This window comes from Barbus barbus (assembly GCF_936440315.1).
Source record: "Barbus barbus genome assembly, chromosome: 31".
NCBI classification, from domain to species: domain Eukaryota; kingdom Metazoa; phylum Chordata; class Actinopteri; order Cypriniformes; family Cyprinidae; genus Barbus; species Barbus barbus.
The window spans coordinates 21,101,740-21,116,879 of NC_136759.1; the positions used below are offsets into that span (position 1 = coordinate 21,101,740).

The 15,140-nt window shown below is 36.2% G+C and overlaps 1 protein-coding gene across 1 annotated transcript in view; it reads right to left on the reverse strand.

The window, feature by feature from the left end:
• Positions 1 to 15,140, reverse strand: part of LOC306851571 (1,4-alpha-glucan-branching enzyme-like) — a 153,014-nt gene that overhangs the window by 106,092 nt on the left and 31,782 nt on the right. Inside the window, exons 4-6 of the mRNA XM_079387902.1 lie at positions 7,353 to 7,478; positions 4,685 to 4,820; positions 243 to 333 (exon numbers count right to left, since the gene is read on the reverse strand). Coding sequence (XP_079244028.1) covers positions 243 to 333; positions 4,685 to 4,820; positions 7,353 to 7,478 — 353 coding nt within the window. The remainder of the gene's footprint in view (positions 1 to 242; positions 334 to 4,684; positions 4,821 to 7,352; positions 7,479 to 15,140) is intronic.

Sequence of the window (15,140 nt, forward strand, 5' to 3'; positions counted from 1 at the left end):
ATATTTTATTAAGGAAATGCATGATCATAGAAATAATAATGAAAGATAAAAGTAAACCTGAAGCAGTGCAAAGAGTGTATACAACAGAACAGAGAAACAATAAATATTCAATTGTACAAGGAATGTGCCAAAGTGAAGCAAAAATTACTGCAAGGCATTTCACTAGGTTTGCAACCTGGTTAGTCAGAAAACAAAGAAAATGTTAAAATAATGAATCATTGTCCAGTTTTAGATAGATTTACCTTGATGCTGCAAAGAAACTGGTGACCTGGTAACCGAAGCTAGCGTAGTATGCATGCTCCATGATCGCCATCAGCTGAATAGAGTTATAACCTGTGTGTATGACAATAAAGACAGCAGTGCTTATTAGCAGATATTTGTCAAATATCAGTATTCTGTCATTTACTCGCCTCATACTACTCTAAACCCATATGTGACCAGTCATAAGGGTAAATTTTTCAAAATTGAGATTTATACATCATCTGCTTTCCATTGATGTATGGTTTGTTATGATAGGACAATATTTGGCCCGAGATTGACAACTATTTGAAAATCTGGAATCTGAGGATGCAAAGAAATTAAGAAAATTGCCTTTAAAGTTGTCCAAATAAAGTTCTTAGCAATGCATATTACTAATCAAAAATGATGTTTTGATATATTTACAGTAGGAAATTCACAAAATATCTTCATGGAACATGATCTTTACTTAATGTCCTAATGATTTTTGGCATAAAAGAAAAATGGATCATTTTGACCCATACAATGCGTTTTTGGCTATTGCTACAAATATACCCCAGCGACTTACGACTGGTTTTGTGGTCCAGGGTCAACTTTGACTTTCTTTCTTTAGTGGAACATTAGATATGTTGAAGAATGTTCATGTAGATCTTTTCCATAAAAACTAAAAAGTTAGACTCAGTGACCTAGAGACAGTTATTTTTTGTGTGTGTGTTCAGCGGTCATATTGCTTCAGGTGTTGTTTATTAGTGTTATTTTGTATTATTATTATTATTAGTAGTAGTAGTAGCAGTAGTAGTAATAGAAGTAGTAGTAGTAGTAGAAGTAAAATATTACAAATAAATAAAACTATTGTAATATATAACAGAACATACAATAGTATAATTATAATAATAATAATAATAATAATAATAATAATAATTAGAAAAAAACAGTTTTTTTAGCTACAGCAAACTTTTAGCTGTGACTTTTAGCTATACCGTTTCCCTACAAAACAAACATGTGGGAGCAAAAAAGTACAACTTCTGCTGTTCTGCTGATTTTGTTTCATCCCCACGGCAGTGTGTACCAAATGCCCACGCAGAGAACCACGGCTTCATATAATTTCAAAACATCTGTTTTCATTAACGAGAGAATATTATACAACAGTCAAGCAAAAATAATAAATTGTCAAGACCACAGAAAACCGTATCATGAAAACACTACTCAGGTTGATCCCAAGCAACCACAGTACAATGAATACGGCCGTCAAACCCAACAAAACATATTCCATCTTCCCCTTTCAGCTCTGACCAGTAAGTTTCCACTACAGAAGCTGGTCTTTTGGACACCGGGACGCCCCGTCTGAATGACTCATCGGGTCATACTCAAGACTTATCTGTCCGGATCAGCCACAAAACCTGCGTTTCGGCTCCCCACGCAGGCTGTAGCTGCACTGACACGGCTTTGAATCTGTACGGGAAGAACTCAAGAGGGAGATCCAGGCTTGTCTCACATTGTTTTTTTTTTCTGAGCAGATTGGTTTATTTATTTATCTATCTATCTATCTTCCTCGCCCTGCTTCAGAGAAAGTTTGGGGATTTTTGATGAGGTGTGACAGCACCAGGGGCTTGTCTCACTGACGATGCGTGAGCGAACGCGCACACACACACACACACACACACACACACACAGCACTTTTCAACGCTTTTTAGATGCCAGAACCACAATTGTCTAGGGAAATGCAACCAGTTACCACAAAACTATGAGAACTCAAGGGAGTGACAGATACAATGCAACAACATACTGGTTTAGTGCATGGACATATGCATGAATTATTCTATCATAATATGCGTTACTGCGAATGGCATCGTAGGACTTTATGTGGGAATACGGTCATTTTCAATCTAAACATGCAGGCACACATACTTCTGTTTTGCCTACGAGCAATAAAAAAGTATTTTTGCATATTTTTCGAGGAAAACTTCAGTGGTGCCTGGGCTTGTGCAACAGGCACAATGCTGGAGGGGGTCTGAATGTTTTCAACTATTCCCATGTTTCCAAGATGCTAAAAGATCCTATATTCCCACATCCCATGATATTTCTACAGAATTACTGTGCGTACATATACATGGGGCCCTCAGGGACCTCTGTGGCCCAATACGAGGTATGTGTACATTGTCCAAAAAAGAGCACATTCCATGTTTCCATGATTGTCTACTTATAAAAGTTCTATGTTCCATCACCTACTCATCCTGAAACAAAAATGTAAGTTAAATGAAAATAAACAGTACATAGAATTATATATAAACAAATAAATTTCAAACAAAATAAATAAAAACTAGAAACTACCCCCCCCCCCCCAAAAAAAACCATTACAAAAAACTAAATGAAAACCACAACAAAAAGACCAATGCAAACAAAATAAAACAAGAAACAAACAAACTAAAGTTGTTTCAAAGACGCAGATTCTTAGCAAGATATTTTCCAGTTCTAACATTGATGTTCTAGTTAAAGTGAAATTTTGATTTAATAAGGCCACCACCTACTCAAAACTCATACTGAAATGAAGAAAATTACCATTTAATTCAAACACCAAAAAGCACACTCCTTTTATAAGCACTTCAACGGATTCAGACTCTCTGACTGAGATAATCGTTTGGAACTTCTGCTGTAAAAAATATATCAGCCCTAAGCCTACACCACAGGAATCTCTCGACAAATATTCCTGTCAACAATAAATGTTTTAAAACAGAGTCCAGGATCCAGGAAGCAAAAGATAATGGTTGTTATTAAAGGGATCATTCACCCAAAAATGAAAATTAGGCCTATGTTATCATTTACTCTCCTTTTACTCCAAACCAGTATGTCTTTGTTTTTGAGCGATACACTAAATGTTAAGCAATGTGCATCTTATCCATGCAATTAGCAGTCATAGAAGAAGAACATCCTGAACTGAAGTCATTATTAACTATTGTAACTCAAAAACCAGATCAGTCTGGTTTAGAGTGGTTTTGTGAACTGCATCTAACCCGTATCTATGTTTTGCCATTTTGGTATCTGAGAGAGAGAGTCCCCATTCACATTCCTAAAATAGAAAAACTGACCAGGATATTTTTCAAAAATACATCTTTTACGTTCCATGGACGAAAGTAAGAATTTTAACTGTCACATCACCCACACCTCAAATCCACAGGCTTCTAAACCTCATCTTCTGTTCCTGGTAAATACTTGAAAATACCCCCTGCATATCCAAAACACATCGGCGCACTCAAACACACCTCTCTCCAGCCCTCATCCACGACTGCACTAATGAACACTCCACATGGCGGCTAAAGCCTGTAAACAGGGTGTTGACCTGCAGAAAGGGGCTTGGTTGAGAGAGCAGCCTCCCCAGAACATTGGCACCAAGGCCAGTGGCTCATCATCAATGCGGCAGGTCTGTCAGGTTAAGCACCACTGCAGCTCAGATACTTTGTGATAAAGGAGGAATGTTGGCAGGTAAAACATAACCTCATTCCAGGCTAAAAATAATGCTTGTATCCTTACAAAAATGCACTGGGATGGTACCATCATACATTGATGTACTGGATGGTAATACTTTGATATATACTATTGTACGAAATGATCAAAATATTCCTTTAGCACGATACCTTAATAGTACTGCAAGGTATATCATGGCATTGTCATGGTATATCTCCAAAAAATATGGTAATATTCTACCGTAATACTTCAGTATTTCTCTGTAATGCATCAAAAAGAATAAAGTGCTTTACTGCTACTGATGAAGCCCATTGTGTTTTTTGTTAGCAGAGAAAAATTAAAGTGTCTCTCTAAGAGCACAACATTATGTAGTAATTATCTTTGTCTGAAATGTCTTTTCATTTGAAAAGTTTAGTTAAAACATCATTTGAAGAAAGAAAGAGTATTAAAACGTGTGCCAAATTCTAAACTGAAAGCAATAAAAAGAGACAACCCTTTAAATATTTTGTTTCAAAAGGCCACAAAGAAACATATGAATGTTAAATTGGTCAAGGGACACACTCATGTGCGGTTAAAGTCATTTGTTTGAAGAAAAGTTTAAAGCGTTTGTAAAACTGTCAAAGAAAAAAAAAAAAGGAACCAACGTAAACCAAGGCAACTAACAAAGCAGTCAAATAAAGACTGTGTTAAAAAAATAAACAAATAAAATACTTTGTTTAAATAAAACGTTGTTGACAAAGACATTAATTACTGTAAGGCAATGCAAAAACTACAAAAATAAATAAAACCAATGTAATCAAAAAAAAAACATCACAACACAAAGTAATAAAATAAAATAAAGCTGTGTTTAATAAAACCAACATCCATGTGTGGATAAAGTAAGCAAAAAATAAGGCTGTTTAAAAAACTACTCATGAAGTCGCTTTGAACCAAAGTCAACAAATTGTCATTATACCAACATTGTGTTAACGACGCAGTCTCTTACCAAGATCTTTGATCCTAGGCAGCACGTTGTGTGTAAAGTTGCTGTAGGATGCCACTTTGCCCTCCGGAGAAGCAATGCCAACGTGGGACTCGTATATCCGTAAGCTCCTGGGCTTCTGTGGACGAGGGTGCTTGTGCTGGCACAGAAACAGCAGGGAAATATCTCTGGAATAATTCTTCATCCAAATTTAACATCACAGTACATGTCAATACAACTGAAGATAAGATGGAGCCGCTGAACAGAGCTGACAGTAGCTAATTTGGGGAATCTCACCAAATCATGACTCATGACTGGAGGACATTAACGGGCATATATAATTTATAGTCTGAGGAGATGATGTTCACAGGCTTGACTTGACATTAAAGCAAAATTACTCTAAGTAGAAAGCAATGTAATGGCTCATGTTGTATTCATAAAGACGTTTTCTTCATCCTCCTGTTTTCAGAAACAGTTTGCTTTGCTTGGATAGGGCATGTGTGTGTACTGTATATTCCCTAACTAGAGTACAGTTTTATGAGTTTTATTAAGTGAATTTCTGCTATACACTCACCTAAAGGATTATTAGGAACACCATACTAATACTGTGTTTGACCCCCTTTCGCCTTCAGAACTGCCTTAATTCTACGTGGCATTGATTCAACAAGGTGCTGAAAGCATTCTTTAGAAATGTTGGCCCATATTGATAGGATAGCATCTTGCAGTTGATGGAGATTTGTGGGATGCCCATCCAGGGCACGAAGCTCCCGTTCCACCACATCCCAAAGATGCTCTATTGGGTTGAGATCTGGTGACTGTGGGGGCCATTTTAGTACAGTGAACTCATTGTCATGTTCAAGAAACCAATTTGAAATGATTCGAGCTTTGTGACATGGTGCATTATCCTGCTGGAAGTAGCCATCAGAGGATGGGTACATGGTGGTCATAAAGGGATGGACATGGTCAGAAACAATGCTCAGGTAGGCCGTGGCATTTAAACGATGCCCAATTGGCACTAAGGGGCCTAAAGTGTGCCAAGAAAACATCCCCCACACCATTACACCACCACCACCAGCCTGCACAGTGGTAACAAGGCATGATGGATCCATGTTCTCATTCTGTTTACGCCAAATTCTGACTCTACCATCTGAATGTCTCAACAGAAATCGAGACTCATCAGACCAGGCAACATTTTTCCAGTCTTCAACCGTTCCAATTTTGGTGAGCTCGTGCAAATTGTAGCCTCTTTTTCTTATTTGTAGTGGAGATGAGTGGTACCCGGTGGGGTCTTCTACTGTTGTAGCCCATCCGCCTCAAGGTTGTGCGTGTTGTGGCTTCACAAATGCTTTGCTGCATACCTCGGTTGTAACGAGTGGTTATTTCAGTCAAAGTTGCTCTTCTATCAGCTTGAATCAGTCGGCCCATTCTCCTCTGACCTCTAGCATCAACAAGGCATGTTCGCCCACAGGACTGCCGCATACTGGATGTTTTTCCCTTTTCACAGCATTCTTTGTAAACCCTAGAAATGGTTGTGCGTGAAAATCCCAGTAACTGAGCAGATTGTGAAATACTCAGACCGGCCCGTCTGGCACCAACAACCATGCCATGCTCAAAATTGCTTAAATCACCTTTCTTTCCCATTCTGACATTCAGTTTGGAGTTCAGGAGATTGTCTTGACCAGGACCACACCCCTAAATGCATTGAAGCAACTGCCATGTGATTGGTTGATTAGATAATTGCATTAATGAGAAATTGAACAGGTGTTCCTAATAATCCTTTAGGTGAGTGTATATTGCATATTTTTATCTCACAATTCTATAAATTTTTGGGAGATGGGATTGTAAGTTAACAATTGTGGGAATCAGAATTGCAAGATGTAAACTCGGAATACCAAGAAAAAAAAAGTCCGAATTGCAAGATGTACAGTAAACTCAAAATTCAGAGAAAAACGCCAGAATTGAGAGACGTAAAAATCTTAGAATTCTGCTTAAAAAAAAGGTAGAATTGTGGTATGCAAACTCAGAATTCCGAGAAAAACGCCAGAATTGCTAGTAAATTTTGAAATTACAAGAAAAAAGTGAGAATTGTGAGACGTAAACTCAGAATTCAGAGGAAAACACCAGAATTGCAATTAGTAAATTTAGAATTACAAGAAAAAAGTCAGAATTGTGAGATGTAAACTCAGAATAAAAAATAAATAAAAATCTGAATTGCGAAAGGTAGACTCAGAATTCAGATAAAATACCAAAACAAAAATAAAAAAGTTAGAATTGTGGGATATAAACTTAGAATTCTGACAAAAAGGCTAGAATTGCAAGATGTAAACTTGAAACTTCGAAATGCAGGATGTAAATGCAGAATTCCGATTAAAGTAAAGTAAAGTTAGAATTGCAAGACATAAACTCAGAATTCTGATTAAAGAAAAAGTTAGAACTTTGGGACATAAATTCACAATTCTTTTTTAAAAAGTCAGAATTGAGAGATAAAAAGTCACAATAACCTTGTTTCTTTTTTTTACATTTTTATTAAGTGGCAGAAATAAACTTCCATACTATTCTCACTTACATGGTCATCCAAATTAATAATTCATTACACATACATAGTTATACTTAAATAGAAGGGTTAAAAGTTGAGGACCCATTATAGTTCACTACAAAATAAAAGGTTGGCTGGGGGGAAATAATCACTTACAATGTAAGGTTGAGGAGGGTCCCAATGTACCCAATCATAGATGACGGACTTCTCATGCTGGGTCACATACTTTGCCCAAGGTGAAATTCGGTACAGCCGCTCACCTGCTCTGGTGTGAACAACCACCTGGAAAGAGAGACAAATGAAGGATGTAACGGCAAGGGTACAGAGAGAGGGTTGAGACGTGGGCACAAGCAAAGGGTGCTGGCTAATGCAGGTAAGAGAAAATGTGTTTACAGCTGCCAGAGAGCAGGGATAAAGGGTCAATGTCATGCAGGAAGGTCACACGGTACAAGCAAAGAGGATGTTTGAGTTCAGTCTGACCACTGGAGGTGAAAGAGGCTTTATACTGAAAACAAATTTGAAAAATTGAAATTATTACATTGGGTTTCTAGCAAAAAATATTTGTGGCAACTAGCAGCTTCTGAATGGTAGTATTTTTAAAAAGAGAACTGCATGCATGGTTATTAATGTGATAACCAATTTACAATCACCCAGTGTGGCAATAAATGTGAAATGATTCTGGGAAACATTTGTGTTTACTTATATTTTTAGCTTGGTACTTGCTTTACAGGCATACATACAAACTTGAAAGAGTAACATGAATAATAGATCAAACGCTTTCTGTTTTTACCAATTTGCCCTAGATTACAACTATAGACAGAGAGGCCAGGAAAGATTATGTGGGAATTTATGTTTGTGCCAGGTTTTAAAGCAACAACTCACTCAAAAAATGAAAATGATAATCACCCTTTTCTCATTCTCATCGAACCTCCATGACTTTCCAGAGAAGACAAAAAATGAGACATCTAGCAGAATGTCTAGGCTGCTCTTTTCCATATAATGGAAGTGAATGGGGACAAGGTTCTGTCGAGCTCCCAAAATAACAAAATGTTTTTTTGTTTTGCTTTTTTACTATGTTTTTTGTAGTCAATGTATGAAAATAAGCAGTTTAGACATTCTGTTAAATAAAAACTGATGTGAATTTGGAATGACGTGAGTGAGTAGATAATGACAGAATTTTGATTTGTAACCATGTCAGGACAAGTTTATTATGCCACACTATGTTTTCCTCATGGAGAAGAAGATTTCTAGAGCTGTCTAAAATAAAGCTATTAGCCAGCACAAGAGCATTGATCAGAAACGGAAAGGGTCATTTAATCCTTTGTGTACTATCGGCATTGTTATTTATAGCTAGAGCAAAACTATTCACTCGCAGATATTAAAAACTCATCATGTGTCTCAGATTAGACTACAGAAGCTATCCTTTCTAAAGGGTATTCGAAGGCAGCGTGTGAATTTTTTCATTGATCTGTAGAGGTGTAGATGTGCAACAGATGATCTACAGACACCAGAACTGAAAAGGGGTTGGAAATTCAAATAATATAATATAATATATAATCTCTAAAAATTGCAGTAATACTAGAATACTAGCCCTAGGAAATTTCAATTCCATTATTTTACATGTTATATATACCCTGTAAAGACAATAAAATGTTGTATTACCACAATTTTTGGCGTCATCAAATCTGATATTATATTATACTGAAATTTACATAATATAACATAATATATATTTTTTTGTAATACCACATGGCACAAATACTATTAATTTGAATTATTTTGTTCTGCACATACATCAAAATATTGAAATTTAGTACTATGACACCTTTTAGAGTTTCAGAATTTCATAACTCTAAACAAATGTGGTAATAATAGACAGCCCTGAGAAATTAAAATTGTATTATTCTATATTATTAAATATGAAACCAAATATATTGCTCAAAAATAAAATAAAAATACACCAAAAAAAACAAAATTTTCAGTTATTTACTTTTCTTTAGCGCAATGATTATATTACATTATTATATTATATTAATGTTATTGAATGATTTATTAGAAATATTTTTAAAGTATCGTAATACTGAAGACTGAAGTAACAGCTGCTGATAATTCAGCAAAGGAATACATAATTCATATCATGTATAAATATATATTACAATATATTCCAACAGACAACATTTATTTTAAATTGTAATAATATTTCACAGTACTTTTAAAAACATTATACATTGTATACAATAAAATAAAATAAATAACATATGTATAAAAAAAAGCTGTGACTGGGATTACCTAGGTACCGAGTACCTAAAGGGTTCATACTGGTAGCTTAAAGGTACGGATCAGTACCTAAAGTGTACATGATAATACCTGCAAACTACAAAAAAATGACTTTTTGAGTAGGTACTGCCCCAGTGATAGCTTTTGTACCTTTCATTGTACCAAATGTCTTTAAAAACATACTAAATGGTATGATTATTCATATAACCCAAATTTTGCTCTAACCTGACAGCCACACTCGAAGTAAACTAGCTTAAGGCACTCAGTTTCCAGCCCGCTTTCCAAACAAGAGTGAGAGGAGAGCGGTGTGTGCTCGCCTGCAGTCTCACTAGTCGCTCCTCTGTTCTCTTCCTCCCCGCTGCCGCACACAGTCACGCGACTGTCAGTACAGGAGAGCAGATCGATAACAGAGCATCTCTCACCGTGTGAATGCACCCGTGGGAGCTCTCTATCCTGAGTCTCCCTATCTCTCTTTCCTGGGCCAAAAAGCAAATGGATCATTTGATGGTCCCCTCCATAAGCTGCCAGCGAGAGGTAATGACAGAGCCATTGGCACCTGCCGGTGACCTACAGAGCAGCATCCCAGTGGGGCTCAATCATTAGCGGCTTCTCACCCGAGGACATGCAGGAGCGCCAAACCACCACACCACGGGTTTGCCAGTTAATATAATTACCCAGAAAAGAGTACGAGAATGGACAGATGCTGAGCCAGACCGACTGATGGAGAGAAAATAGCAGAAAATAGCAGACACAATGAAAGCAGGGTGAGCTGGAGGATAAATGGATGATGACAAAACTCTTACTGAGTTCATTTAATGTCTGTCACTTTGCTGTACTATCATATTAGGGTCCAGTCGCAGGTTTATTGAACACATTTACTGGCAATGAATATTTCTGACCTCACCATGAAATGTTTTACATTATTTTGATTTAATAATATATACAATCACAATGACAGTTTGTAACTTTTCTTCACTACTATTCAAAAGTTTGGGGTCAGTAAGATTTATTTTTATTTTTATTTTTTTAAAGAAATTAATTATTTTATTGAGCAAGGATGCACGTTATTGATCAAAAGTGAAATATATTATATTATATATTTTATTGTTACAATATATTTATTTTTTCATTAAATAATCCTGGGGAAAAATAATCAGGGTTTCAAAAATATTAAGCAGCACAACTGTACACAAAAAAAAAAAAAATGGTGCTATATACAGCACTATAGTTCTTGGCTCGTAATCATAGGGGAACCACTTTTGGTGCCATGTAGCACCATATCTTTAAAGGTGCTATACAGCACCATTTGACAAAGGTGCTATGTAGAACCATAAGAAGTGCCATATTGCATTGCATTTCTTCAACAAAAATGGTGCTAAACAGCACCAACAGTGGTTCTTTAGCTCGTAAAGAACCTTTAAAGGGCTTAATAGGTTCTTTGTACGGCAGTGGTGCTATATAGCACCTTAATCACCCCAAAGAACCGCTGAAGAACCATACAGGAGCTTAACAGGTTCTGTATATGGTAGCGGTGCTATATAGCCCCTCAGTCATGCCAAAGAACCACTGAAGACCAAAAGCGGTTCCCATATGATTACGAGACAAAGAACCACTTTTAGTGCTATATAGTAGGGATGCACCAATACCGATACTGGTATCGGGTCGATACTGAGCTCATGTACTCGTACTTGTTAAAATGCCCCGATACTAAACGCCCATACCACGCATGTGATCAGTGCCATATTCAGACAAAGAAACACCAACAACAGAAAAACAGACAGCAGAATGTAGTTATTAGAGATTAAGGATGTCTAAAAATGTACATGCAATGAATATAATGTTAAACATTCAGTATTAATGCCTGTATAGCTGATGTGAGCAAGCTGATAAGCAAAACACGCTGAGTGGATCCAGCGCGCGAGCTTGTTGAGTGAATATCCCTTTCTCACAGATATCACTGGAAAGTTTGTACTTCGGTCGGAAATGTCAAAAACGAGTAAGTAAAACAATGCACACGTTACTTAACAGTAGGGAGAGAGAGATAGAGAGAGCGCGCGCGCACTTCTGTGGTGTGATCTTTATTGATGTTCGCTCAGCACGCATCATTTGAATTAAAACTAAATCGTAAATATATGACAACATATAGGGGCATTCATTCACTTTAAACATCATTTATTTTTAACCTTAAGCATTGAACACGAGTGAAACACAAGTGAAACTATCAGCCTGTGTGAAATGCGCTAGGCTGTTGTGTACTTGTCCCTTTCATCTGCTCAGGTACACATAAGTACGCGCGCTGTGCATGTTTTCCTTGCTTCATGCGTGTTTCTGCAATTATATGGCTTTGAAATCTAAATGTTTCAGATGAAAAAAAATTATAAAAATTCTATATTTGAAAATGATTGATTTATAACGAGTGGTTCCCTGCATAATTACAGCAAAAAGCGTGGTTACAGCACTGAGCCGCTGCAATGGAGCAGCTCTAATGCTATTTAAGATGATGTACCATAGAGCAAATAAATAAATAAAAAATTAACAGTGAAAGTAACACAAAATTGTAAATTACATTTTAATGGGCATAATTAAGTGTGAAAAATAACCGAAGGATATACAGTCAAACCAAAAATTAGACCAAATATCATTTTTTATTTTTTTTTTACTGGGTGCAGGACACTATAGTTAATTTAAGTAACTGAGGATAGCAAAATAAAGTAAACTGTGACAAATTATACCCAAAAATTCTTCATACAGTGGACTACCAGTAAAATTGATACAAAAGTGAGACCAAAAATTATTCAGACCAAGTAATGGAAAAAATTGAAATTCAGGCTTTCATGAAGCTGGTTGACAGCATGCCCAGGAGACTACAGGCTGCCATTAAGGCTAAGGGTGGCTCGACAAAGTATTGATAGTTGTGTAAATATTGTCATACCAACAGCTGTCTGAATAATTTTGATTGATTGATAGAATGGTATTATCAAGCTAAATTTGTTCTGACACAGTTTAACTTGGAGTTCTTGTAATATTGTATTAGCATTTTCTAAACTATAGCGAATAAAATGTGAGAAATGTTGAAGGTGTCTGAATAAATTTTGGTTTGACAGTATCTATTTGATAAATGAAGTTAATCAACTAACATTTTACATGCTCATTTGTTTTCTTTATCCAATATTTAAAAAATGTAAAAATACAATAAAAATATTGGTATCGGTACTCGGTATCGGCAAGTACCAAAAATTAAAGTATCGGTATCGGGCGAGTACTGGAAAAAGTGGTATCGGTGCATCCCTACTATATAGCACCATTGTCATTGTGTATTTAACAAATAATAGTAATGTTTCTTAAACACCATTGGAATGATTTCTAGAGGAACAAATAAAATAATAAAATAGATCAATAAATAAATTTTAATAAAAATAATAAAATAATTGTATAATTTTGATTGAATAAATGCAGTCTTGCAACCTTTTACATTGGGTTCCACCTCCTGCTGCTTTCATTTTCCAAATAAAATAAAATAAAGACATTATGGTTATATAGAGGGGGGGGGGTGGATCTAAACTAGACTTTAACTTGGAAACTTCAAATGGAAAATGGAAATGCTCCTCTCTGATGAAATTTTCAAACATAATGATATGTTAAATGTGAAAAAAAAAATTTCTCTCAAAAATCAATCAATCAATCAATCATCAACACAAACAAACATCAAGACTTTTGTACTAATATTGTCATATTTGTGGATTAATGCAAAAAATATCCCATATGTGGAGGAGCGTCTCGCTGCAGCCTGCGGTGGACATCCAACCCCGCCCACATCCAAGCGTGACGTCACAAGCCACGCCTGTGTCCAAATACGTCACATACCTATTATTTTGCACCAGGAAAAAGCATCGACAAGAAGATAAGCCTAATTGTTTGCAAACCGAAGCAAAAGAAGTTTGCTGTGTTGGTAAGTAAAAAAAAACATCTTTTGTCTTTAGGAAGACTTAAAACGTTGACAACTTGAATGTTTGTGTGCATATGTAAACAACAGTTCAGCATGCTTATGTGTTTTGAACTGTACACAGGCACGTTATTACTTAGATATCACTAACACACACATATATATACACACACACATATATATATATATATATATATATATATATATATATATATATATATATATATATATATATATATATACACACATACATATGTATGCGTGTTTGTTTGTTTGTGTGGGTGCGTGTTTGTGTTTGTGTGTGCGTGTGTGTGTTATCCAGCAAGAAGTGAAATGATGTGGTTCCTCAACCAAGATACTGTGGAAGGGTACTGTGATCAGTGTCATTAAAATATCATGTGTGTGGGGAGAGATGAATACATATGTGAGAGGGATAGAGTGTGTATATGAGTAGGTAAGAGTGTTATTTAGCTATTATAAAAAAAGGGTTATTAAAAAAATTGCACATTCAGTTAGTTCATTTTATGTCACACAAAAACTGTGCACTATATATTTATTAGTGCACTGATTCTTACAACAAATAATGAATGTTGAGTTAGTGCAATTTTTTTATAACACTCATCTCACCCACTCACAGATATGTACTTACCACCCTACACACACACACACACACACACACAAAAACACTCACTCACATACAGATGATATTTTTAATGATATACACTGATCACAGTAACTTGGTTGAGCAACCACATCATTTCACTATGAATTGCAGGATAACTCTGTGTTTGTGACATATTATCTTTGTATTATTCTATATGAATGGAAAGATCACATAATGATTGTCAATCTTTGTCATGTTTTACAGCATTCTACACATTTTTGTTCCTAGCCTGATGCAGAGCGGTTCTGCCGGGATGAGGTGTTCCTGCTGCAGTTTCATCAGTAAAGAAAGGTCTGGAGGAACGGTGGGAGCATTTCTGTAGATACTGTAGTGATTGATTTTTGTGGTTTAAAATCATAAATATTCTTGTATGCAAAATGATGAGGTAAATACTATTTAGTATGACAAATATTTAGTGGACCAACACACATGTATTCTGTATTTTTAACAGGAGTGCCAAGAGGACATAAAGTGGAAGTTTTTAAGAGACATTGGCCCAGTGTTGTGCTGGATACAGAGTCACCGTGAGTTATTCTGTGGGGAGGTGAAAGGGCCTGCTTTACTCCAGATGGATGGTAAAAATCAACAAAATGCCATCAAAGACTACCTGGGGTCGAATCAGATGAAGCAAGAGATGTCTTTTTATTCATCTCTCAGGACCTGCAGTGGGACATTCACATTCACACTCTCCAAGAACTGTACTTATCCAGAGTGAGCAAAAGGGCTGGTAAAATCACTCTGGACCCCTCACAGCCAGCACACTCCCTCTTTGAACTGTTACCGTCTGGTCGACGCTACAGAGCTCTGTGCACCAGAACGACCAGACACAGGAACAGTTTCTTCCCTCAGGCCATATCTACCTCACAAACAGTTAAATGTTCTCCCCACTGTGCAATAAAACATGTGCAATACCAAATTATCCATACTTATATTTATTATACATATGTTTTTTATTTAATATATCATACATCTATCCACATTCCCTTGCATAATTTGTATATAGCATATCTGTACAATACAATATTCTGATTGTTTGAGTATCTGCAGGAGCTGGACACAT